We start from the raw sequence: 27745 nt of genomic DNA on the forward strand, positions 1-27745 counted from the left end.
GGCGGCCTCGCTGCCCGCACAGCATGGACAGAAAGGCCCTGTGGGCGGGGCTCACCTCGGTGGCGGTGCTCTGGTTGGCGCCATTCTCCAGCAGGTACTTCACGACCTCGATGTGGTTCTCCTGGGCAGCCATGTACAGGGGCGTGAAGCCGTTCTGAGGACACAGGACAACACGTGGCTCGTCATTCCTGACAGGTGAACGGGCAGGAACACAGACGAGGGAGGAGAGGCCGGGAGTGAAGTTCTGAAGGGGCAGCCCCTCTCGTGGGTGAGCAGACGTGTCCCTGCCACGGAGCTGCCAGGCGCAGGGCCAGCGCTGCCCACACTCAGGCCCTGAAGGATGGGGAGCAAGGACATGGGGAAATGTGTCCTCAATCCTGTCTTCATTTTGGTCCCAGGGAGGCACTGTCTCATCTCCTCACACTCGTTAACCCAGAGACATTGAGCATCTTAATATCTGTATGTTCATAATACATAGAATTCTCACCACGTGGCAAACACAGGGTGTCCCCCAGAATGTAGACACACTTTGCACAATTACAAAGGCAGTGTTTGCACTTCAATGGGGTTTTCATTTTAGGGTGGATTTCCTTTGTTTAAAGCTTAGTCTGGCTGGAAAGAAACATCAATAGAGCCATCAGCTGTTAAAGTATGTAGACATGTTTCTGGGACACCCTGTATATGAAATAGTATTTATATACTATCTTCTGTATTTATCAGTGCATAGCTATTTAAACAGACCACCATGATCTTCAATGTACACAGTTTAGTTATTACCGAATGTGGGTCAGAGCCAATGCGCGAAACCATCTTTTTAAAAAAATATGTTTTTATTGCCCTAGCCAGTTTGGCTCAGTGTATAGAGCATCGGCCTGGGAACTCAAGAGTCCTGGGTTCGATTCTGGTCAAGGGCATGTACCTCGGTTGCAGGCTCCTCCCTGGCCTGGGCTCTGGTTGGGGCGTGTACAGGAGGCAACCAATCGATTACACACACACACATGCTAAGTGTCCAGTATACACACACACACACACACACACACACACACACACACACACAGGCTAAGTGTCCAGTCGACTGGTCAGCCATTCAACCAATCAAAGCATAATATGCTAATGATATGCTAAGGATGCTCAACCGCTCGCTATGACGTGCACTGACCACCAGGGGGCAGACGCTCTGACTAGTAGGTTAGCTTGCTACTGGGGTCCAGTCGATCAGGACTGGGCAAGATGGGCCGGACACGCCCTGGAGCCCTCCCATGGTCCCTTCACGGCTGGCCAACCTCCCATGTCACTCCCTGGCCCCGATTGTGCACCAGTGGGGCCCCTTGGCCTGGCCTGTGCCCTCTTGCAATTCGGGACTTCTTGAGGGATGTTGGAGAACTGGTTTCAGTCCAATCCTGCAAGCCAGGCCAAGGGACCCCATTGGTGCACGAATTCGTGCACTGGGCCTCTAGAGTGTGTGTGTGTGTGTGTGTGTGTGTGTGTGTATCTTTAAATTGATTTGAGAGAGAGAGGGAGAGGGAGAGAGAAACATCAATGATGAGAAATAATTGAGCCCCCAACCTGGGCATGTGCCCTGACCAGGAATCAAACCATGACCTCCTGGTTCATAGGTCAACGCTCAGCCACTGAGCAACACCAGCCAGGCACTAGAAAGCATCTTGAAAACATTTTTTTCAGGGCTAAACATGTTTTTAAAATAATTCAAAGACCTTTTGCCATGACAGAGAGCATAGAAAGCTGCAATTCATGGACAACATGTGAGCATCCAGCTAAGACATGCCATCGGCAACTGCACAGATCCGGTGGGATTCACTTCCGTTACCCATCTTTGTTGCATTTGCAATTGGTAAGAAGAGGTGAGTGAAGTGAGTTCTCGTGTGTATTTCCTTAGATGAAGCAGCCTCAGTGTAGGAGAGTTTAAAACACAGCACAAATCTCGGCAACACTGTTTCTACCTGCTACTTGCCCCACAGGACCAGTGGCACACCAGTTCCAACAGTAAAGGGATGCTGGCAGAGCCCGGGTCTGAACCTCGCAGAAGGAGAAGTCCCTCCTGAGAGGCCTGGTTCTTGCAGGCATGTCAGTGTCAGGTTCAGGTTTTCCCTGAGCAGAACTGCTCAGCAGGCTGGTGGGCTGAGCGGGCTCATGGGCACTGGGGCTCTTGGACACAGTGGGCTGGTGGGCACAGTGGGCTGGTGGGCACTGTGGGCTGGTGGGCACTGCCGCCTCGTGGACAATGCAGGCTGGTGGGCACTGTGGGCTGGTGGGTCCAGTGCACTCATGGGCATTGCCGCCTCATGGGACCCACGACCCACCCTGGGACCACGACCCTCCTCCTCTGCACTCACCTTCTGAGGGACAAGCTCAGGAAGTTCCCACAATGACCTCCAGCCTTAAGGTCAGGATGATTCAAGTTACCTCCCTAAATAGCTCCTAAGTGCACAGCTACAAAGAATGCGCAGATCCAATGGCACTAATTATAGTCACAGAGACAAAGCCTGTGCAGCCGTGCGGGGTGCTTGGTGCACAGATGCAATGACATACTCGCCTGGCGGTGAAGGAGGCCTTTTACTAAGGAAAATGCCGCAGACTTCCCCGAGGATGGGATTTGATGATTCTTTACCAGGTTATGACACTCTGGCTTATTTTCACCACCCTATTCTCTCCAAAGGTTCCCTTTAAAGGATCATAGCTACACATTAAATGACATTAAGATTGTTGCCCAAGGATTAGGTGGGTGGCATTCTCCGTCACTAGTGGGAGTGGGTTTCTTGTGATATCTTCAGAAAAGGAATTTTCTAAGACGCGCACGGGAGAATGAATGCTTTTTGTTTGCGTGGAATTATATCTGTTTCCACAGTCCCACATCCCTTAACCCCGTCCTGGGGGATGTGCACGGGGCTCTGGCCGAGCTGAGAGCAGGGCCAGTGTGCAGAGCGTCTGTTCCCTGGTGTGGCGTCTACATGGCCAGGAGCCACGTCGGCGGGTGCGGGGAGCACGCCCCCCCAACAGGAGTCCAAAGGGAGCAAGAGGGCCAAAGCTCAAGAGAAGGGAAGGGGGCAAGGAGGCCCCTTTATTCAGGAGTGAAGCATCTCAGATTTCCAGGCCTTACAGTGGCCATGCCTCTTCTGGCCACTGACTCGATCCCAGGTGTGACTGATAGGTGAGCATCTTCCCACGTCACCTGACATCACATGGCTGTGTGTGTGGTCCAGGCCCCTCCCCCAGGATCAGCAGAACTGACTTGGAGAGGGTTAGCTGCGGTTTCCTGGCAAAGCCGTGTAAATGGCCCATATTCTCTAGGCACCCCTTTGCTCCTTTACTGACAGCAGGAACCAGGCTACTGACGGCATCAAAATGATTCATGTTCTAAATCTCTCTAGGAGCTAAGACTTCATGAGTGTTTGCCAGGTCCTCTTGTTTCATTCACACTCAGCCATCCAGGCCGCTGAGCAGACCGGCGTGATCCTCAGACACCAGCTCTGACCTGGGCGTCTGCATCCTCTAAAGCCGCCCGGGATGTGCAGGGCTCTGATGCGTGACAGCGGCTGGCATGGCAGCTGGAGGGCAAGGTCCCCGCATTCTCTTGGACATGAGAATTCTTCCAGCTTCTCCTCAAGTGGGCTGAGGGATGCAGTCACAGGAGAGAAAAGGAACACCCTCTCCATTGCTGTTTGACCTGCAAAGTCCGGTGGAATAGAGGTGGGTCTCTATATGCCTCAAGGATGAGGAGGCCACGTTAAGTCTCACACCACGGAATGTGGCGCTGTGGCTGGACCCACGTGGAACTGATTCTGAGCCTTGGGCCCTGCCCGCCACGCGAGTCCCTGTGCTCCAGCAGCAAACTGGATGGTATTCTGTCACGGCTGGGTGTGGTGACCATCAGAAACACAACGGGAAACTGTGTTCCCCCTACCCCCACCGTCAGTCCTTATGACCGATTTTCCATGTTTCAGGTTACCCCGGCGCACCCCATCCCTCAGCCTGAACCAGTCTTCCTAAGACACCCGGCGCTGCCATCCGTGTGTGAACGCCACGCCCACCAGCACCATGGACAGCTGTGGCTGTGGCCGCGAGACGGATTCCTGTGCTTTCAAGTGACGAGGTATTAACAGGTCTAATAGCAAGGGCATCACGCCTCGTCTGCTCGGAGGCGTTGTCCCCGCACTTGACAGAACCCCCTGCGTCTCTGGTTGTGGCAGGTCAGTGCTCACTGAGTCACGCAGGACGGAGCCAGGCTGTTCAGCCGCAAACACCCTCATGTGTGAAATGAGATCGTTTGGCGCTGCCATCAGACATTGCACCGCGGGAGGAGGCTTGTCTGCTGAGGTTGCTGGCCTGGCCTCGCACAGTGCGTGGCCTCCTTCAATCCCCACAATCACCCTAAGGTCTATGGGCCATGGTGACTCCTGTTGTACCGACAGGGACATCCAGGCGCAGATGTGAGGAGAGAACAGGGAGGATGCAAGGCCACATGACAGTCAGACAAGGAGGCCAACGCTGCATGACACCAGGCGTCTGAGGGTCTAACAAATGGACAATCTGAACTCATAGGCACGGAGAGCAGACTGGTGGTTCCGGTGGGGGGTGTGAGGTGGGGGGTGGGAGACAGGGGGAGGCTGGTGAACAGGTGGACTCCCAGCGGGGAGATGAGGAAGGCCTGGGTCTGAGGTCCAGCAGCAAGTGCCGCTGCTGATGCTGTGCTGGGTGTAGGGACGGCCGAGAGCCCAGAACGTCCATGTTCTCACAGAAGAAAAGGACGGGAGTGATGGGAGTTAACCGACTGAGGAATCCATGCAGGATGCAACCTGTACCAGATCGTTTGTTACGTTAAATATCATACACTTTTTTGTCAATTATTCCTCAATAAAGCTGGAAAAATAAATTTGGTAAATTGTATATGAGGAGAGAGAGAGAGAGAGAGAGAGAGAAGCAGAGTCATCACCCCTCAGGTGCCCCTGCCCGACCTGGTACCTGTGCGAAAGTTAGCACGAGCCCTGACACCCAGGCACCCCCGGGGGAGGAGGGATGCTCCCAGTAATTTCCTATCACAGGTTGGACTTAGTGTCCTGTTTCCACATTTGTTTTGTTGGTGACCTTTGCCTGGAGGAGCCCTGTGGGAGGTCTTCCCAGGGGTGTCCCCTGCCGTGAAGCATGAGGTCAGAGACAGACCTCCGGGGGCTGCTCCCCCTGCCCAGCGGCCCAGCCTCTGGTGCGACTCAGAGAGGAAAGCAAGGGCCTCCACAGAGGTTGTGAGCATCTACTCTCCTCCCCACAGGCCGCCTTACTCAGACTCAGCACCTTTACCTTCAGTCATGCGAGACTTGAATGGTTTTGTGAAGGGAGTAAGAAAGGGGGGTGGCACGGCTGGCCTGGCTCAGTGGTTGAGCATTGACCTATGAACCAGGAGGTCACGGTTCAACCCCCAGGGTGGGGCCTGCAGGAGGCAGCTGATCAATGATACTCTCTCATCATTGATGTTTCTATCCCCCTCTCCTTTCCTCTCTGAAATCAATAAAAAATATGTATTTTAAAAAGGGGGGATAAACCAAGATCCAACTTTGAGAATGTTCAACCTTAATTCCTTCCAGTTTCAGGACAAAAGGACAAGCAGTTCGCAGCCTGTCTCACCACCTGCCCCTAGATATGTCCCCAAAGACAACATGTGGGCATTCATTATCATTCAAGATTGAAAAGTGGCTTTCTATTATTGCAAATGAAAATAGAATCACGCTTTTCAGATACGTGTCTGGGTGTTCACAGACCAATGATCTTACTATTGGAATTCTGGGATAGGAGAAAGAATTCCATTCTATGCCAGATTTTAAATGCATGGATTCTCCTCATTTCTCCAAGCTGATCGGAGACGTAGACCTGGAGAAAGATCCCGTTTCCCGGGGAGCGGGGCGCGGCACCTGCAGGCTTGCGCTCACCCGCAGGCTGATTTCCCGTCCAAGGAGAGCAGGAGCGCCCGACCCTCTCTCATCCCTGGTCAAGCACAGGTGCATGTTTTCATCTACGCTTCAGAGACTCCGAGTAGCAGCAGCAATTTTCCCAACTGAATTGGCCAAACCCTGATTGAGGGAAATTCGACATGTATCCATTCAGAGGGGAAAAGCCTAAAACAAAACCTTTTTTAGGAATCTGAACATGAGTCCCATTTTACACTCTGTGTGTGTGTGCGTGTGTGCATGTGTGTATGTATTGTGTGTGTGTGTGTGTGTGCATGTGTCAGAAACGTTCTATTGTGAGTTTTGTGTCAAGAGCCAAGGCTGGCGCTGTGGGCATATGGGAGCCATCCGTGGGGCAGGCCCAGGGCCAGCTGTGTACACTCTCTGCTGCATGGCCCAGCTCACACTCTTCGTGGCCAGGAGAGGGCCAGCAAAGAGCAGACCCAGGAAGCCTTGCTGCCCAGGTGCTGACCACTGCACACAGGGTCCCTGCCCCCCGACACCTGGGAGTGAAATCAATGCCGTGTAACCTTGTAATGGGCTGAATGGCCATGGTCTGACAACCTGAAAGTTAATAAAAGCAGCCTCCTCATGTTTATATTAGAAACTAGAGGCCTGGTGCATGAATTCATGCATGGGTAGGGTCCCTCGGCCTGGCTGGCGATTGAGCTGATAGGGGCTGGCCAGCTGGGGTGAGGGACTGTGGGAGGTTGGCTGTGGGAGCGCACTGACCACCAGGGGGCAGCTCCTGCATTGAGTGTCTGCCCCCTGGTGGTCAGTGCGTGTCATAGTGACTGGTCGACTGGTCGTTCGGTCGCTTAGGCTTTCATTATATAGATAGGAAAGGATTTTGGAATAAAATGTCCAGGACTGAAATATCAAAGCGGGTAAGCATTAGAAAGGGAAGAGGATTCCAGAAAAGAAAAGCGGGTTTTCGATACAGCAACTAGCGCCAGGCTGCGCCAGTGACTCGGGCATTTAGGAAACCGTCCCACATTTTAATTGTTAACTTCTCTCACTCTAAAGCGTTACCACAATACAAACTCAGTCTGAAGCCATTTGTCAAGATTCCCTATAGCATCGTCTTCAATTGAGCGCACTGGACACAGAACAAGGAAAGACTCTTCATCTCTTAACTGCCATCTATGGAATCACCACGTTCGACAGGCATTTTGCAAGAAGTCAGCAGCCCTTCATGTGGATGTTACAGCACTAACGCCCGGGAACTGCTGTCCAGAACCCGGGGCCATGGCGTCCATTCCCACACAGCGTGAGCACATACTCCCAGGCCTGCAGCTGTCGCGTCTGTGTCTGGTGAGCCTTATGCCCAGTTTTCCCTTGCAGCCTCCTGAGCAGCTTCTCAAGCTGTGGCCCCTGGGCCAGTGTCAGCACCGCCTGGCGCTGAGGAAGGAGCCCTCAGGCCCGCCCAGCTGGGAGCCAGGAACAAGGCGGGGTCCAGTGACGAGGGTGCCACCCACAGGTGTCACGCTGCTTGGGTGGGAAACCTGGGCTCTAAGGCAAGAGGCTCGCGTTGCCAGAGAAATGCTGGTGGCCCTTCCTGGAGCAGGATTCACAGTCCAGGTCTCCATGCCCAGGCACCACCCACCTGCAGAATCCACGGGCCCTTGCACACGGCACTATTTAACACGCTTTTCCATCTAATAAGGATTTTAGAGCATGCCATGTTCTCCATAAACGTGAAAACACTGACGTGTATTGAACTAAAAAACGAGGCTGCTGGGGGAAAATGGGGTTATTTAAAATAGTATGATATCACAAAGGCAAGAACAGATAATATCTGGTTGTCATAATTTCAACAGATTCCTCCCTGTAATCCACATCGAAGGAAATAGGGGCAATTCCATCTTCTGCCCTTGAGTACTGACGGTCCAGAACTGGTGCCATGTAGCGACCAGAGCCACGCCCACACGGCCCATGAATGAATAGCACAGGTACCCGAATACCCTGTGCAGAGGCCCTCACAGGGGACCCGCCAGCTCAGCCCACAGAAAAGATGGGGTGGAGCTGGCGGGCTTTGGCGTGGCCGTGTGATCAGGGGCTAAACACTTCAAGAACAGAAAGGAGGGGGGATGTGGTGATCACGCTGTGTCCCTCAAGTTCTACATAAACACATCCGTCTCCAGGAGGAGAGCTGTGGGCAAAGCAGCCTGTCCTCCCCTTCCCACCTGAACATATGTACGGAGGAGCAAGGCTTATCATGCGATATGTTTTGATTATTCTTTTCAGATTTTCTTCATTTCCTTTTGAGAACCCGCACTTCCTGTCTAAGGTGAGGGTCCCTGTGGGTGTCACCAGGCTGGGTTCCCACGTCCCTGTCTCCCTGCGTGTTTCCTGAGGCCATACTTTGGTAACAGCACCAAAGTGACCACAGATGCAGCGCCAGGATGTTCATCTTCTGAGATTTTTGTAATTGAAGGAGAGAAAATACTTTTCTAGAGCAACACAGAACTCGCATGAAAAGATCTTATTTCACAGGCATCATTGCCATTCGGTGGAAAAACACTTTATCTTCTTTATAATGCACATAAAGGCAACGAAGACAGGTTGTGCCCTGGTTATGTTAACAGGGAGCTCATGCTACATCCACAAAGAAGAGAGAAAGGAATGTCACAGCTGGGTGAATAAATTATTTGGCCAAACAATGAGGTCCCACCTCACACCTGTCAGAATGGCTATCATCAACAAATCAACAAACGACAAGTGCTGGTGAGGATGTGGAGAAAAGGGAACCCTCCTGCATTGCTGGTGGGAATGCAGACTGGTGCAGCCACTGTGGAGAGCAGTATGGTGTTTCCCCAAAAAATTAAATATGGAACTGCCATTTGACCCAGTGGTCCCACTTCTAGGCATATATCCCAAGAGACTAGAAACACCAATCAGAAAGGATATATGCACCCCTATGTTCATAGCAGTGCAACTTACAATAGCTAAGGTTTGGAAATAGCCCAAGTGTCTATCAGTAGATAATTTAAAAAATTTATTTGGCCAAAACAAGTAACTGAAGTATTTATAGTAAATTTTTCTACCCAACAGCTGGCTAAAGGCATTCAGCCAATTCCACAGAGCATTTCTAACCCGAGTCCCCTTCCGTCAGCGAGGAGGCGGGTCGGTACCTGGGACTGCGCGTTGATGTTGGCTCCTTCCTTGACCAGCACTTTGACGACCTCCGCCTGTCCTGCCAGCGAGGCGATGTGAAGAGCCGTGTTTCCCTTCTGTTTCGAAGAAACAAAACAGAAAAGGTTACCGCATCCAGCAGCAGTAGAAATCAAAGTGTGACGCTGTCCCATGTTGCTGCCTGTCCCTGGTGGCTGGACCTGCACCCTCACGACGTGGCCGACCTCGGGAGGTCATCTCCCTTCTGTCCTCAGCCCCGGGCTGGGAGAGCTGGACAGGCGGGGTGCTGATTGGTCCACACAGTGTTCTGTGAGGCTCGGCTGCCTCCTCGTTAAATGAGGACCTTTACGGGAGAGCTTGTTCTGGGTCTAAAACTTTACGATTGCACTCAAGGGTTAAAAGGGAACCTTTATTTTAAAATATCAATAAAGGAAGGGAAGAAAGAAACTAATAATAAACACACACGCAGCCATGGAGTAGCTGGTTTAACGAATATGTTACATTGACATGGGCAATGCAGGAGAAGTAAGTAATTGTAGAGACATCCACAATGACAGTCTTTACATGTGTGTTTAGCATGTATTTGACATGGTCCAGAGAAAGGTTAATAAAAATGCTAATTTTCTCTTTGTGTCCAAAGTAAGAAAGGGATTGCCTAAACTTTAGGCCCTAAAGTGAAACTACATTTTGACTCCTTTGGAAGTCTTTTGTCTTTAAATTTCCACCGGAATTCCATATACCAGGCTGTGAGCTGGGCCCGTCTGCATTTTGACACAAACACATGAGGCACTGACAGTCCAAACTAACTCCCCGGATGGAGGCCTGAGTGCCTAACCCTGACCTTGCCCCTCCCACAGCCCTATCCCCACACCACTCCCCCTATCTCAGACCCTAACACTCCATGTCTCCTTCCCCCTCTCCCTCCCACTCCTCCTTCCCTTAACCCTCCCCCTCCCCAAACCCTTCCCCCCTCCCCTAGCCCTTCCCCTCCCCCTCCTCCTACCACTATCCCTACCCTAACCCTCCTCCTCCCCCTCCCCACCCCTAACTCTTCCCCTCCCCTCCTCTTACCACTACCCCTACCCTAACCCTCCTCCTCCCCCTCCCCCTCCGCCTACCCTAACCCGACCCCCAAACTCTCTCTGCATCTCCCACAACCATTGTGCTCACACTCCAGCCGAGCAGCAGGCTTAATTCTCACTGGCTACTGTTTTCTGCCAAATTAAAATTCCACCTTCTAAAGGCAAAGATGGGTCACCACTGGTGACATTGTTAAAAATAACTGTTGTTTCTGAAATGACTCCCCGGTGGCCAGGCTCACAATGTCCCTGCAAAGGCAGAGTCAGCAAGGAGGCACATCCCTAGTCCCAGCCTCTGCATACGCCTGTGAGTGCTTCCACTCTCCTTACACCCGGGGCAAGACCTAATGTTACCGTGATCAGTCCATGGCCCTCAAGCTCTTTTCCATTAGAGCATAAAGCATTTTGGATATGCTCTCATCAGTTAAATGGATACATTAAAAATATAACAATGTCATTAAAGCATGAAAACTACTTGTTCATTTTCACTGAGATGTTGACCACATCAATTTATATTTTAAATGAATTAACCTTAGGGAAGGTGCTTCTGTTTCTACAGAGAATTATATGAATCTCATCTCTCTGTGAGGCAAAGGAAAAAGCTGAACTAGTGGAAACCAGGTCCACAGAATTAAGCGTCAGGCCTGACACTTCCCCAAATGCCATCACCCAAACTCTGCTGAGCTGCCTAGGAAGGGGTTCGATTGCAGCTCTGCCTGTTAAGAATCCTGGAGTCCCAGCAGCCCTGCCGTGTGCGCCAGGGGAAGGGGCCTGTGACCCACCGCTCCCCAAGCAGGGTGCCTACCTTGGTGGCAGAGTCCACGGCTGACCCTCTGCCCAGCAGCTCCTGTACCAGCCCCACGTGCCCCTCCTTGGCCGCCAGGTGGAGGGCGTTGAGTCCATTCTGCAAGAGAAGAGATGGCCTCAGGGGGGTGAGGGGCCACTGATCCCTGGCCCGGGTTCACTCTCTGAGCATCAGCTTGATGCTGCTAAGTTCAGAGACCACGTTCCAGTGGTTTGATCCAGAGGCAAAGAAGTAAATGCATAGTCATTAGAAAGGTGGATTCAGTAACATCATGTAAACAAACTTTTCTTTAAAAAACTAAGATATCCAAATCCTTTCACACTGAAAAGAGTGAGAGAGAGCGCAGCTCCGCATCATTCATAGTGCCAACCAGAAATAAAACGTCAGCCCTAGACAGCTTTACATAAACCTCACTTTGTAACATCTGGGGGAGAAATGTCCTTTTCATAAAACATGACAAAAGAGCTAAAGGACAGTTTCTAAGCTCACACAGCCTTGCAAAGCCCATCTTGTACTTAAAGGACACTGAGCCTATACTATGTCGCTAATTTGTCTTGCATTCTTTTTTCAGCTTAAATGTATGTTATAATCTCTGATTGTACTGTAATGTCTGGCTCCCTCCCATCTACCCAGGTTCCTAAAGACTCAGTGACTCGCCACAGCACTCTGGAAAACGCATGGATGCCGCCAATGAATCCGATGAATCAGACATCTGCCGGCCGTCTCATCATGCGCGTAGAGAGCCAGACACGGGTACAAGTTGCTTTGCGGCAAATTCCCTGTTTGCGGTCATTGCACGGCTTACATGGAATGGTTTTCCCCTGACTTTATATTTGGTTCAAAAATAAAGTGATTTGTTTGTCTTCTTTGCCAAACACAGTACTTAACTCGGAGGAGCTGATATGGTTGCACTAACGCTTCTGCGGGTCGTAAATGGGAGCCAGCCAGCCCTGGCATTGGCCCTCCGGAGGTTAATGTAATAACACAGTATGAACCTGAGTCCTCGGAAACAACCAGCAAATATTCATCGAGCTCTTATGTGAGCAAAGTCCACCTGGGCTGGCAGGTCCACAAGTCCCAAGCAAGGCGCCGGGGCCTCTGACTCCACCACGTTTGGAAGTGAAATACCACATTGTAAAAAAAAAAACAAGGGCTCAGTCCTGCTTTGAAACCACCAGGTGCACATTCATCACCTTAAAGGGCAGGGTTTTCCTTCTCTTACATTTTTATAAAGCGACACTGTAACGTTTTGTTTACAATCAGACTTCATTCACAATAAGCTCTAGGCACCATTCCTCTTGCTGATTTTATGAGCTCTTTTGCCCACCGACTGCTTTTCTAGGATCATATGAAACCTCAGGTAGAACAGGGAGCCCATACAGTTTTTTGCGGAGCCACTCAAGTGTTAGTTCCAGTTCTGGCACGTCCAGAAAAGATGTGGGGTGGTCCATCGGGATGAGCTGAGGAACACACTTAGGACACAGTGGAACATACGTGAAGGTTAAATGTTTGCATCAAAATCTATTAAACTCTTTTGCATCCTAATACAAACCCATAATCAATACAGACTTATCAGCTTTGCTATCTGCTAGCGCCCCCAGTTACCCGCTGCAGGTGCCGCATTCTCCAGGGAAGCAACGCGCACATGACAGGGTTTCTGTCCCCAAAGAGCCCAGATATTGATCATTAAGTGCTCAACAGGCACCTGTTCCCTGGCGGACACTTGCCTGCAGTTGCTTTAAACCTCCGGCTCCTCTACCCGTAAATCCTACGTGTCGAGTGAAGGGTCCGCCAGTCTGTCTTGTAATACACACCGAATGGTAACGAGAGAGAAGGGAGAGTGAAGCTCGGGCCCTGACTCCACCTCCCTCTCTGGGCCACTGAACGGCCAAGGTCACTCAGGAGCCACGCCCACAGGCAGATGCAGGTCCTTATGAAATGCTGTCGGTTGCGTCACTGTGCCATCGGCATCCGTGACATTGGTAAGAACTCAGCTACACAATGGAGGGGAAAAAGCAAACGCAAACCAAAAATGACCTGTGGGCACAGCCCCAATCCAGGTCCTGCCCGGATACCAACCAGCCAGCTGCACCCGCCCGCCTCCCTTGGTGGCCGCTCGAGCTCGGAGCACGCACCACGGTGGGAGCGAGGGTTTCCTCTGCTTTCTGCAGACCAGGAACCGCAAGGCACGCACCTGTCACCTCCGCCGACACCACTGAACTGGTGTCTCGGGGTCTCTGGCTGGTTCCCACGGGCTTCCGATTTAACAAAGTAAACCACGCTAAGGTGGCCACGAGGAAACGTGTTTTATTAGTGAGTTGTCCTCATGTGGCCAAGGCTCTCTTCTTCATTCCCACACGATGAATTGGTAATGAGGTACTTGCTAAGCCTCCACCCATTTACACATATTCCCTGCGAGCCTGGCATGTGGTGGTGCGATGGTCATTTCATCGGGAAAAGGTGGCACAGGACCACCTCGAAGCGCCACTCGTGGGTCCATGCGGGGCCTGCGCCCTGCACCGCGGAGGCCGCCATCCCTCCCCTGTCCAGGCCCAGCAAATGCTTCCATCCTGCAATCCCCCAGATACAGAGTGGCCTTGACTGGTGGTGAGTCAGCCTGGGGAAGAGAGAGTGAAACTCCAAAACCCTAACAAGATCAGAGGGACGGGGCGCGATGGGTGGCCAATAGCTGGAAAACCGTGTTTCAGACTGTTGGTGGTGATGCAGAAGCGGGTCATCAAGGCTAGGCAACAGCTCCACGCCCATCAGCACATCTCTAAACAGGACACAGAACAAAGGAAAAAGGGTGCATGTGGTGGCAGGTGCTTTCGGTTTATTTTTTGGTAGAACTTCCATATACACACATGCACACACACACGTGTCTCTGTGTTTATGTGTGCATAACTGTGTGTGCAAGTCTGTGTGTTTATGTGTCATCTCTGTGTGCACACGTGTCTGTGCACTTATGTGTGCATCTCTGGTGTGTGCATGCGTGCCTGTGCGTTTATGTATGCATCTGTGCGTGTGTGTGTGTGCATGCGTGCTCTGGGCTGAATAAAAACTAAGGAAGTTTAGGCAATACCCAGGATGTGAGGGCACCTTGGGGGAAACCAGATGTCCTTTCAGGTCAAGTAGGTAACAGCAGATGCTCTCCAGCTCCTCCTGGGGGGGCGGGGTACGGTTGCTTACTTGGATTTCCTGAACTTACTCCCATCTTAGACGCATGCCGGGATGCAAGCAGAGTGGCGATGGGGAGGAGAAGAGTCCTTCCTGTCGATGATGTTTCCTAAGCCCCAGGTGGCATCAGCCTCATCCCATCCCTAGAAGATTCTAGGGTCTGGCTCACGGCCCTTCCTCCAACATGTAGCAGGTGGTTCCCCCGAATCTCGACCATCAGGCCCCTGCTTCTCAGCCGATGGCCCTTCCCTCTCCTGCCTCGACCACTCACTTCCATTGTGGGACTGGAGACCTAGTCACTTCAGTGACAGCACCTCCCTCCAGGGCCTCGGCTCCCAGCAGTGACCCTTCACCACCATGCACTTTCCTGCCAACCTCCTGGTCCCAGGGCACAGCCCTCAGCCCGCCCCTGGGTCCTCTCCCTCCTGGTCCCAGGGCACAGCCCTCAGCCCGCCCCTGGGTCCTCTCCCTCCTGGTCCCAGGGCACAGCCCTCAGCCCGCCCCTGGGTCCTCTCCCTCCTGGTCCCAGGGCACAGCCCTCAGCCCGCCCCTGGGTCTGCTCACCTTTTGCAGTGCACAGCCCCTCACTGGGCGGGCATTCCCCACATGAAGGTCACCTTCGCTCCCGCCCCTGCCCAGGGCAGGTGCTCTCGGGCACCATTGCTAACCCAGAGTCCCGGCTGCAAGGAACTGACTCCGGGGCCCGACGCCGCCGGCACGCGGCCATGGAAGAACCAGCGAGCCAGCTGGTGTGCTCCGCGGAGCCCCGCACCACCTGCCATTCCTGCACTGTAGCCCAGCACTTCCCACTCCCCAGAGGGCTCCCTCACACCTTCTCTTCTGCCCCCATCACCTCTCCATCCTCTCAGCTCATGACCTTGACTCAGATTCCACTGACAAAGCAGAGCAACTGTAAGAACGTGCAGCGCCCACCAGCATGTCCCCACACTTCCCACCCTCACCCCAGGCCTGCCTTTACTGGACCCGCCGCTTCCCAGCAGAGCCCAGCTCCCACGGACACATTGGCCGTGTGCTAAGCCAGTCAGAATCCAAGTGAAAATGCGGCGTTACTGTGAGGATCGTCACCTGCTAACACTGGCTGAACGCCCTCTCTGCTGGGCACTTGGTGGAATCTAATGTAATCCCACACAACCGCTGACCTCAGTGTTGCTGCGATCACTTCCCACCACCGCGCACACCGTGTCCAGAGGAGCCAGCTGCCCGGGGTACACAGCTGGGGAGGGACAAGGTCGGGACCTGGGCTCCAGCACCGTTTCCAACGTGACCTCCAGACATGCCCTGAGCTCCGAGTCATGGCTGTGAACAGGTGATCAAGGCACAGTGGGTGCCCCTTCCTATTCAGGAGCATCCATGTTCCTGGGAAATGGAGCATGGGCCTTGCCGTCCATCTTGGAGAAAGAAAAGCAGGACCTGGCTGACCGCCCTGCACCTTCACAGCCACAGTGAAAGGTCAGGCTGAGAACCAGGACCCTTGAAGGACTGCGAACCTTTCGCGTCAGACCCGGGACAGGCCCAACGTGATGAGTGACACCTCTGCACGGGTCACCGCGGATCCGGGACATGCTTCCAACAGTGAACATTGTCTAAACATGGGACGGACTGAGCACCGGGGCTGGTGGTGACCTGTCACTGGCTCACTGTCAACGTGCAACCAACTGCCTATGGAAAGGTTAGTCTGCCTTTCATGTCTGGGCGTTAGCCTTGCTTGTGCCAGCCTTGGATTGTGAGCGGCCACTAAGCAAGTACGAAGGGCGCGTGTACACGAGACTCGGAAATAGGCAGCAAATGCAAGCACTCACCCTCTTTCTGAAAGAAATGAGCTAATAAGAGTTTAATCTTTTCAAGAAAGTAACACTTAGCAGATTTGTAACCATTTGGAAAAGAAAAATGAAAACGTGAAATTTTTTGTTAAATGTATTGTCTTGTGCCAAATTTATGCATTTTTCCAATAAACCTTAAGTGATTTGAAACCAAATGGTAATTTTGGATTCAATTTCAAAATTCTCATAGTAGCTATAAGGCAATTTTATAAAGAAAAAAATTTTCACCCACATTTCAGTCTAGGAACCTCGGCTCGCCCACGCAGGCGGTATTCTGGCGAGCCGGTGCGCCCGCCCGCCTTCATTGAGAAATGCCGCGCAGTACAGGACGTCACTCATGCCCCCCACAATCTCCAGCTTACCAGCAAAACAGGGTGACTGTCCTTCTCCTCCACATGCCCAGTGAGCTCTGAGCCTGCACTTGGTTAAAAGTAGCCATCCTTTCGCTGAGAGCTGCCTCGTTGCCCTTCGGGAAATATTTCCTGTTCTGTCGTGGGTTTGGGGGCTGGAGCAGTCCCGGTGGGGGCGCTCTCTGACCTAAAAGTCCCTTCTACCACCCAGCACGCTCATCTACAGGTGAATCGAGTTCATTTTAGATGAGCAATGGGAGATTAGAAATGATATTGGAGCACCCGGCCAGCATGGCTCAGTGCTTGAGCGTTGACCTATGAACCAGGACTATGAACCAGGACTATGAACCAGGAGGTCACAGTTCAATTCCCGGTCAGGGCACATGCCCAGGTGCAGGCTCGATCCCCAGTGCAGGAGGCAGCTGATCCATGCCTCTCTCTCAGCATGGATGTTCCTCTCTCTCTCCCTCTCCCTTCCTCTCTGAAATCAGTAGAAATATATGTTAAAAAATGAGGTTGGAGTCTAAACATGAAGGCGGCCCCACTGTACACTTTGAGGGCAGACCCGGGCATCTCAGGCGGATGTGTTCTCCTGTGGGAGGAAGCATGGCAGGGGAGCGGACAGGACCCGGGACACCTCACTGCTCACGGGCTTGGAGTCTATGTTGTAAACCCGGGCGGATGCCTCCCTCCCCGCCTTGGTCTCTGCAGGAAGGTCACATGTGAAGCCCTCAGCAGAAAGCTGCTACATGGCAGCTAATTCGCTAATGTGAATCACTTGTTCCCTGCTCCTTCCTTGACGTACATTCCTGCACAGCAATAAGCAAGGACCAACCCCAGACGACAAGTTCACGTCATCCTAGCAAACACAGGTGACGAGGAGCAATCTCCCATTCTGTGTGGAGGTCCATTTTAACTTGTTGATTTTTGGTGAATTATATGCAGTAATGGCAATGAGGTACGCATCCCACAGAAAGTCCTTTTTCATATTTCATACTTAACCTACACTGCACCTAGGGAGGGGAGGTAGAACGTATTCCTATTATCTTGTGCTGGAGATTAGAAGGTCACTTTCTGGGCCCTGGCTGGTGTTGCTCAGTGGATAGAGTGTTGGCCTGCGGACTGAAGGGTCCTGGGTTTGATTCCAGTCAAGGGCACATGCTCAGTTTGTGGGCCAATCCCCAGTGTGGGGTGTGCAGGACTCAGCCAATCCATGATTCTCTCTCATCACTGATGTTTCTCTCTCCCCCTCTCCCTTCCTCTCTGAAGTCAATAGAAATATCTAAGTTTTTAAAATAAGGTTCCTTTCTGGGTTATAATGACTCTGTGAAAGTGGAGAAAGAGCTTGGACTGGAGCCTCTGGTCTCCATTGTGTGTGGTTGCATAATGTCATGCTACCTTCTCTCACACACACACGTTCTCTTCTGGAACACGCTGGCGACTGTGGCCATGGTAAGGAAATTATGTCAGGCCACTAACAACCTCTGAGACTCAAGATGTTGTTGGTCATAAAGCAAACTGAGTCTTTTCTGCGGAGAAATTATTTTTTCTAAAAATACCCTGAGATCTTTCCTACAATTAAATCTTTAGGTTATACTTCGGGGCTCGGGGCTCAGTGTGACGGAGGTGACTTTATCTTCCCCAGGCTCCTTCTGGCATTTTCAGAATAATTTTTACCTAAAAGAATTGATGGTTTCATTGTTTACTCTCTAGCAAATTGAGGAAGTTAATGAATTAACATTAAAACTGGGGAATGTTTTTAATATACTTTAAAAAAATCTAAGGTAGCATGTGAAAGTTATAAACTATCCTGTACTCAATCCCCGAGGCATTTGTGCAAGTGGTTTGTATACCCACGGGGGACTTGGATACTCTTTCTCTATTAAAGTAACTAATTAGTACCTAAAGTTCAAGTTATTTGTTCAAAAGGACCCTGAAAACATAGCCAATAAGACTCATGGTGGGAAATCAGATGATTAAGAGGTGCAGACACAGGATATGATCTTATATTTGGGACAAAGGACTTGGGCCGGTTCCGGGCCAGTGCTGAGCTGGGGAGACCCAGGGCTCGGTCTTACCCACGTGGAAACAAAAGCACTGCTGGTCCCACGGGCCTCCTACCAGGGACCAAGGACATGGCAGCTCCCAGAGAGCGCAGCAGCGGAGGCTGAGCGTCCACCCAGGGCTCTCGCCAGCTCCCTGCCCCCTCGGCCCCATGGGAGTGACCCCAGGACCAGTAACGGGGCCTGTGCGTGCCACACAGTAAGTCAGAGAAGACCACCTCCGTTCACTTAGAATCAGCCCGGACTGTCCCTCCCCAGCAGCTCTTCCAAGCGTGTGCACGCACACACACAGACACATACACAGACACACATATACACAGGCACACACACAGGCGTGCACACACATACACATGTGCACACACATGCACACACCAGCATCACCCACGCTCAGCGCACCCCACAGAGCACTGGAGGCACCGACCCTTAACTTCCCAGCATGGAAACCTCGGGCCACGTCAGCACAGAACCCTCCACATCCCTGCGACCCAGCACCGTCCCAAACAGGGACTTTGTCTACAGCCCTGTCGACGGGACGCGATGGATAGATTTCAGAGACGTCACTTCAGCCAATGGCTTCAGCCTCTCTCACTCTAATCCACATTTTAAAACAATTTGGGGGAGGGACGTTTATTTTACCCTCTTCTTTCTCTATCCCCATCGGCAGCAGCGTGACCGAGCGTGCAAGGCCTGCAGCAGAGGAATAAAGAGCCAGCCTGATGACTGGCTGGTGCCGAATGGGACGAGAACATCATTCTGCATCCACACTGTGTCCAGCCAGACGGCCGATCGGGTCGCAGACAGACTGACCGCCGATGACCACTTCTGACCTCCTTTCCCAGCAGCCTCAGCCTACATACGCGTGTCTGAGGCCGCAGACGTCGGATGGGGGAAAATGGCCTCTGTAGGTCTGGGCCCCCACAGGAAACTCAGCCTGGGCCGTGACGACGTCTACAGGCGTGTCCTGGGCCCGCTCCCCCGAGCTCCTACCTGGTTGCAAGTGTTGATGTCCACGCCGCCCTTCAGGAACTCCACCACCTTGTCCAGGTTGCCGGCGCGGGCCGCACGCAGGAAGCTGGCATTGCTGTCCGACTACGGGAGAAGGAGAAGACCCTGCGTGAGTCACTGACCAGATCAACAACCAAAGGTCCTACACGTGGAGGCCTCCCTGCCCTTGTCTTTGCGCCCAGTTCCCAGCACAGAGCAGGGGCCCTGCATGGGGCGGGACCTCCCTGGTATTCCTGGGGGGTTCCCGGTATTCCTGGGGAGTTCGAGGACATCAGCGTCCGGGGACCCGCACTCAGCGGTGTCAGGGTGTAGACATGAAAATGCCGGTCACATGTGAAGACAGATCCCTGCGCCCCCATGCCTGTGCTGCTCCGTGTGGCTCAGGTGCCCAGGCTATAGGCGGAGCCTCGCAACCAGCTGACGGAATCGGGGCCTAAAAAACTCAGAGCCACCAGCTGCCTCATCCTCGGCCCCGGCCTGGCTTTCAGAGGGTCTGGGTGTGGTCACCCAGTGGCCACCTTTCCGGTCTCCAAGAGCAGAGGCCCCAAGGGCGGCCCTCAGAGGTGTGGCCTGGGCCATGGAAATGCTGTATCCCCAGCGATTTGGGGAAAACGAGATTTGATTTCAGCCCAGCCAGCGTGGCTCAGTGGTTGAGTATCAACCCAGGAGCCAGGAGGTCACTGGTTCGATTCCCGGTCAGGGCACGTGCCCGAGTGGCGGGCTCGATCCCCAGTGTGGGGTGTGCAGGAGGCAGCCGATCCATGAAGTTCCTATCTCATCACTGATGTTTCTACCTCTCTCCCTCTCCCTTCTTCTCTCTCAATATCAAACAGAATTCTAGCCCCTGACACACACCCGCCTGAACGGGGGAGGCTGGTCCCCAGGGAGGCTGCTTTCTGGGTCCTCGCCTTCCCCACGCTCCCCTCCACCCTGACCAGAAGGACCGCTGGCCTCCCCCTCCCCCCACCCTCCCCGGGAGGGCCCCTCACAGGCTCTCATGCCTGATGTCCTGGAGGGGACAGAACCCAGCAGGGGCCCGAGAACCTCATGCATCTGTGCAATTCCCACGGCCCCCAGAGCAGGGGCAGCTAAAAAGGGGGCCCCAGGGTGAGGCGGCCCTCCGCCCGGCACTGCCGCCCTCAACAACGGGCGTACTTCCTCGCTGGGTTCATGGGGGCTATGGGGACATGGAGAGTGAGACTCGAGTGGTTTCTCCCACGAGAAGCCCTGGGCTTACAGGACTCACAGGTGGAGACCAAACACCCAGGACTAAACCACCTCACGTTCACCCACGTGCCACACGGGCCTCGCTCTTCGGTCTCGGGTGCCCTGCCCAGGTAACAGTGCCCAAGTCTGGTGTCTGGGATCAGATCGGCTCTTTAGACAGGACCAGGGTGTGCCCAGTGCCCACCGTCCCCTTCGCCCTCAGGGCTGTGCCCATGACAACCCCGAGCACTCCTGGGGCACACCTAAGCAGTGACTGAGCACCCCGGGTACACCTGAGCACACCTGAGCAATGACTGCGTACCCCCGAGCACCCCAGAGCACACCTGAGCAGTGACTGAGCACCCCCGAGAACCCCCGAGCACACCTGAGCACCCCGGAGCACACCTGAGCACGCCCAAGCACACCTGAGCACCCCCAAGCACACCTGAGCACCCCCGAGCACACCTGAGCAGTGACTGAGCACCCCCGAGCACACCTGAGCAGTGACTGAGCACCCCCGAGAACCCCTGAGCACACCTGAGAACCCCGGAGCACCCCCGAGCACACCTGAGCACCCCGGAGCACACCTGAGCACCCCCTAGCACACCTGAGCACCCCCGAGCACACCTGAGCAGTGACTGAGCACCCCCGAGACCCCCCGAGCACACCTGAGCACCCCCGAGCACACCTGAGCAGTGACTGAGCACCCCCGAGCACACCTGATCAGTGACTGAACACTCCTGAGCACCCCCGAGTACACCTGAGCACCCCGAGCACACCTGAGCACCCCTGAACACACCTGAGCACCCCGGAGCACACCTGAGCAGTGACTGAGCACCCCCGAGAACCCCTGAGCACACCTGAGCACCCCCGAGCACACCTGAGCACCCCGGAGCACACCTGAGCACCCCCGAGCACACCTGAGCAGTGACTGAGCACCCCGAGCACACCTGAGCAGTGACTGAGCACCCCCGAGAACCCCTGAGCACACCTGAGCACCCCGGAGCACCCCCGAGCACACCTGAGCACCACGGAGCACACCTGAGCACCTCGGAGCACACCTGAGCACCCCCGAGCACACCTGAGCAGTGACTGAGCACCCCCGAGAACCCCCGAGCACACCTGAGCACCCCGGAGCACACCTGAGCACCCCCTAGTACACCTGAGCACCCCCGAGCACACCTGAGCAGTGACTGAGCACCCCCGAAAACCTCCGAGCACACCTGAGCACCCCGGAGCACACCTGAGCACCCCCGAGCACACCTGAGCAGTGACTGAGCACCCCCGAGCACACCTGAGCAGTGACTGAACACTCCTGAGCACCCCCAAGTACACCTGAGCACCCCGAGCACACCTGAGCACCCCCGAGCACACCTGAGCACCCTGGAGCACACCTGAGCACCCCCGAGCTCACTCGAGCACCCCTGGGTACACCTGAGACGCGCAGTGACCGAGCTGTGATTCATGGACAAGCGCCCACCTGGGATGTTATGTTGCAGTTTGCAGTGAATCCTAAATTCCTGGGAGGTTTCCCACCTGCGGGTTTCTGGCCACAGCACCCAACAGTGAAACCTAAACCTGTGTGGATGTCAACACCTCACAAGACACATTATTTACCGTAGAACAACAAAAATGAGTAACACGAGGCAGGCCACAGAGAGAAAGTATGACAATACTATTTCCCAAAGGTAGTTTTTAAAAATAAATCTATGTGCTGTATGTCAATGTCTAATCGCTAGGGTGTGTGCCTGAGACTAATAGGACATCATACACCAAGCATAATTTAGGAAATAAATTAAACACATGTTAAGAGGAGACTGCCTAGAAAATGCTTCCAGCTTGGGTCCGAGGCTCGACGGTTACAGGGACACTCACTGCGCGCTCACTAGGGCCGTGGGAGCGAGGGGTCCCACGTTCCATCACTCCACTCACAGTGACATGCCAGGAAGGAGACGATTGCAACCCTGTCACTTCTCAGGCGAGGAGGAGGCTGAGAGAGGCCAGGACCCACAGCACTTTGGGTCGGGGGAGGGAACCCGCGATTCAGCGCGTTTCCCGGCCTCGGATCATCAGAGCCAAGTCACCCGAACGCCACCTGTGAGCTGCTGGTTCATGGGCTTGTGTGACACGGTTGCACCCCGGGCTCAGGTATCCGCTAATCACGGCACTTGCTGAGCAGAGGCCCCACCAACCACCCGCGCCTCTACCAGCCGCCCACGCACTGGAGAGGCAACCTGCGGAGACAGACTCTTCCAGACGCCTTCCCCGGGGTGGGGAGGTCATGGCACGCCCACCCCACTAGGCCAGTCAGGTGTCTCTCTGCATGGAAATTCAGGTCAGATGGAAGCCAGGAACCAGACCCAGGTCGCTCCGTGGCCTCTATAAACACAACAACAAGAACAAGCAGAGACAGGGAGCACCTGGCCCCCGGGGGGAGGAATCATGGGCACCCCCACTGTGCAGGGTGAAGGGGCCGGGTGTCTGAGGATTCCGCGCCCCCACCCCCACCCCCAGGAGCACCCGAGGGACCTCTCAGAGCCTTCTCCAGGCCTGGGTGGCATACAGGGCTGCTTTTGCTGTTGAATATCACAAGTTTTCAAACTGCTTTTCTCTGTTCTGAGAAAATTTCTACCAAGTAGAAGCAGGTCGCGGTGCAGCCAGCCGAGGGCTTTTACCCAGAATGTCCCAGTGTCCCAGGGCCAGGGCCCAGAGCACAGGCAGTGGCTGAGCCCGCCCAGGCCTCGCCAACAGCTGAGCCGTACAGGCCGCCCCGTCAGCCGGATTCGCCTAGAACCCGCTAAGAGACTCAGTTTTCCCAAAGTGAGGAAACGCACTATACATTCATGTCGCAAGTGCGAAGGCAAGCAGATGGTCCCAGAACACAGATCCCAAGAACAAGATTAGAATTAGGCTTCAAGACGCATGCCTTGGTGGTGACGGTTTGCAGGGCACAGGCGCCTGCCACCCACACCGTCAGTCTGATTACAGCTTTGCATGGGGCTCGGGGTGACCCCCTCGGGCTGCCAGCCTCCAGCCACAGAGAGGGGAGGACCCGGGACGGGATGGTGGCGAAACACAGCGGCCTCCCCGCGTGCTTCCCCTTGGCGCACAAAAAAAGTTAAAAGCTACGTGCTTTCACAAGAGATGGTGTCTCCTGCGGTGCCCACAGGAAAGTGCAGGACGGGGAAACTGAGGCTCCGGGGAAAGTCACAGACACACGTCCCCCAGCCTCCCCTGCTCTGCTGCCCAGCGTCCCCACCCGGTGGCCCTGCTGCCCAGGGTTCTGACTGCGACGAGGACTCACACCAAGCCCACAGGTTCAGTCGCCACAGGTTGGGCATGACCCCCGCCCCCCACAGCCCTGAGAAAGAAAATTCCCACTTAAGTTCTTCCCGACCTAGTCCTGCCCGTGGTACCTGATGGTAGAAAAACAAGAACACGTCCTAACACCCCGCAGGCAGACACGGGTGAGCGGGGGAGGGGGGGTGCAGCCGGGGTGCCATGCCTCTCCCCACGGAGGTGTCCCCGCCGACCGCTCTGGGCAGAAATTAAATGAGGTGGGAAACTGTGGAGGGTTGTTTGTTAATCTTCACCCGAAGATACTTTTTCCATTGATTTTTAAAGAGAGTGGAAGGGAGAGAGAGAAATATTGATGTGAGAGAGACACATAAACTGGTTGCCTCTCGCATACACCCTGCCCTGGGCCAGGGAATGGGCTGACACTCTAACCACTGAGCCCACTGCCCAGGACTGAGGAGCCATTGTTTAAAAGAAATAACGATGCATCATAGATACATGGACGCATGTGTGAAGCACACAACTTCTTCATAGGAAGTTGTTGAATGTCTTTTATTTCTGATAAAAACACTCTTCTCCTTTTATAAACCTGGGGGGAAACTGGACGTGACAACAAGTGGTTTTCAGAAAGGACAGCGTCGCAAACCTTCCTACGAGCATGTGTTTTGCTAGACGGCTCCCTCATCAGCCACCGATCTCCCTCATCAGCCCAACAACCTAGAAACGAAGCACAAACCTAACCCATCTCCCCCCCTCGTTTTCACCCGTCACTTCTGCCCCGAGAGGCCGCTTTCTATGTTTCTGGGCAAACGATCAGACTCCAAGACTGAGGACAGGATGTGTTTCCTGAGCAGTTGTTTCACTAGAATCCAGGAGTCGCCCAGTATCTCATTCATAACTGTGGTAAAGAGGAAAAAAAAACCCAACATTTAAAATAAACGCGATTTTGGCAACATTTAAACTTCATCAAAACCACTCTCCCGGCTCACAGCCTCTACTCTGGCACCTGCTTGCACGTAGCTCTGGACCTGTCCATTCGCTCAAAGACACAGAAATGACTCAGCTTCAGGGACCACTGTAATTCTTACGCTTCTCAGACACGGATTTTAAGGAAAGGCACAAAAATGTGCCCTTACAGTCGCAGAAGCCCACACAAGTAGGAGGTGCATGTGAGCTCTGAAAAGTCCAACAGTTACAGTGTTGATGATCCGAAGTGCTATAATGATGCCCCCCCCCCCCCAATTGCAGGGAGAAACCTTTCATTGGGAACGAAGACACAAGAACAGCAGCAGGTACTTCCTGTGGCAAAATGGGTTTCATGTTTCACCTGCTAAAAGCACATTAAGTCCAAAACAGCCACAGGAAGTGGGTGAGCATTACAGCAGGTCCGTGTGGGAAGGAAGCAATGCCAAGCCAGCTCGCCCCAGGGGAGGGGGGGTCCTGACTCCATCACCCGTGTGACCTTGGACAAGCCGCTGGACGGAGTGGGACTAAACTCGTTAAACGGAGCAGAAGAAAGGCTATGAAAGCTCCTGCACAATCCAAATAAATAAGTAATTATGTTTGCTCGGGATGAGCTTCATTGTAAGAAAGTGTCATGGCTAGCATGTCAGATACTGATTGCTTGTATGATGATTATTCCTGTGTTCACAACATAGTCTTTCACGGAATCTCTTTAAAAGGCCACTATTGCATATTATTTTATTTTTTATTTTTTTAATGTATTTTTATTAATTTTAGAAAGAAAGGGAGAGGGAGAGAGAGATAGAAACGTCAATGATGAGAGAATCACTGATCAGCTGCCTCCTGCACAACCCACACTGGGGATCAAGCCCGCAACCCAGGCATGTGCCCTCACCAGGAATTGAACCATGACTTCCTGGTTCATAGGTCAACACTCAACCACTGAGTCATGCTGACCGGGCCACCATTGCATTTTATGTACAACTTGCTATAGAGAATAATTATCCCAGGAAATATATGTTCCTTTATAGAATAACTAGAGGCCTGGTGCACAAAATTTGTGCACCGGGGTGGGGGGTGTCCCTCAGCCCAGCCTGCACCATCTCCAATCTGGGACCCCGGTAGGATTGGGCCTAAATGGGCAGTCGGACATCCCTATCACAATCCAGGACTGCTGGCTCCCAACTGCTCACCTGCCTGCCTGCCTGATTGCCCCTAACTGCTTTTGCCTGCCAACGTGATCACCCCCTAACCACTCCCCTACCAGGCAGATCGACACCTAACTGCTCCCCTACTGGCCCAATTGCCCCTAACTCCCATCCCCTGCTGGCCTGGTCGCCCTTAACTGTCCTCCCCTGCAGGCCTGGTTGCCCCCAACTGCCCTCCCCTGCAGGCCTGGTTGCCCCCAACTGCCCTCCCCTGCAGGCCTGGTCGCCCCCAACTCCCCTCCTCTGCTGGCCTGGTCACCCCTAACTGTCCTCCCCTGCAGGCCTGGTCCCTCCCAACTGCCCTTCCCTGCTGGCCATCTTGTGTCCACATGGGGGTGGCCATCTTGTGTGTTGGAGTGATGGTCAATTTGCATATTACGTCTTTATTACATAGGATTATTATATAGGGTATGTTTCATGCAAGTGCCACCCACAGCACTCACAGTGGGTGCATGCCTGTTTTGAGCAGAAGGTTACAATGAAAGCATCTTAGTCACCAAGTGCTTTAAGCGGTTTTAGTAACGCCTTCTGCACCTGTACCTCTGTTTAAATCTCAGAACCTCTGGTCTCTTTGGGAGACTGGTCACCTGCAGCCGGCAAAGGCCCACAACTCGATGTGCTACGTGATGATTCCCTAGTCGTTAATGTATTCGTGTTTCCCAGAAATGCTTACTGAGCCTCTGCTAGGTGCTGGGCACTCCACAGGCATGGCAAAGACATGGAGCTTCTGATACACACACCACAGCGAGATGGGCTCTCCTGAACCCACCCTGATCGGAGGGCTTTCCCCGGATAGAGGCCAGTGTTGCTGTTGACCCCAAGGCTGATTCTGCGGCCGGTCCACAGGGCTGCAAGCTGTGGTCTGCAACCCGGAGGTGGTGCTGTCCCTGTGAGGTGGCCCATCACTGTCCGTGCTGCGTCCCAGCCGTGACACCCCGCTGGACTCGCACTGCGCCCCCCACAGCTGCCCATCTTGCTCATGGTGGGCTGGCAATTAGGGTGCACTTTCTCTCCCCACCGCCCCAGGACCCAGAACTGCATCTGCCTCCAGGTGGGCTGCTGGCTGTGACCTCTCTACTAGCCGGAGGGATGCTCTGAACACTCAGCCCCTGGCCTAGCATGGCCCTCTCCAAGCCTCGTGGTTTCGCTCCAAAGTAAGTAACCTGCAATGAGCCCAAAGTCCAGCTCCTGGCGGATCACAAGACACACATCACTCTCCAGCGAACGGGAAAGTCAAGCTGTTTCAGGAAGGTCCAGGCCTCGCCGGACAGTAAAAAAAAACACACAGCAATAAGCCTTCGAAGCCATTTAAGGGACAGACCCTGACTCTGAATTATTCAAATCTGAAAGTTAACTTCAACATGTGATTGCTCAACATTTAAGCCTCTTCATAGAATAGTCTCATCATGATCAGACAATATGTAAAGGCCTTTCACTGGAGCTAATCAAATATTAGATGTATTTATGGCCCAGTCGGCGTGGCTCAGTGGCTGAGCATCGACCTATGAACCAGGAGGTCAGGGCTCCATTCCCAGTCAGGGCACATGCCCAGGGTGTGGGCTCCATCCCCAGTAGGGGGCCTGCAGGAGGCAGCCGATGCATGATTCTCTCTCATCATTGATGTTTCTGTCTCTCTCTCCCTCTCCCTTCCTCTCTGAA

General features: G+C 53.6%; 1 protein-coding gene across 43 annotated transcripts in view; it reads right to left on the reverse strand.

Moving 5' to 3' along the window:
• ANK2 (ankyrin 2) overlaps window positions 1-27745 on the reverse strand; it is a 376998-nt gene that overhangs the window by 118124 nt on the left and 231129 nt on the right. For all 43 annotated transcript variants that reach the window (XM_080676468.1, XM_080676469.1, XM_080676460.1 and 40 more), the window contains 4 exons: window positions 19395-19496; window positions 10977-11075; window positions 9092-9190; window positions 56-154 (listed from right to left, as the gene is read on the reverse strand). In XM_080676468.1, the coding sequence (XP_080532594.1) occupies window positions 56-154; window positions 9092-9190; window positions 10977-11075; window positions 19395-19496 (399 nt within the window). The remainder of the gene's footprint in view (window positions 1-55; window positions 155-9091; window positions 9191-10976; window positions 11076-19394; window positions 19497-27745) is intronic.

The sequence above is a fragment of the Plecotus auritus genome (genome assembly GCF_963455305.1).
Source record: "Plecotus auritus genome assembly, chromosome: 6".
NCBI lineage: Eukaryota > Metazoa > Chordata > Mammalia > Chiroptera > Vespertilionidae > Plecotus > Plecotus auritus.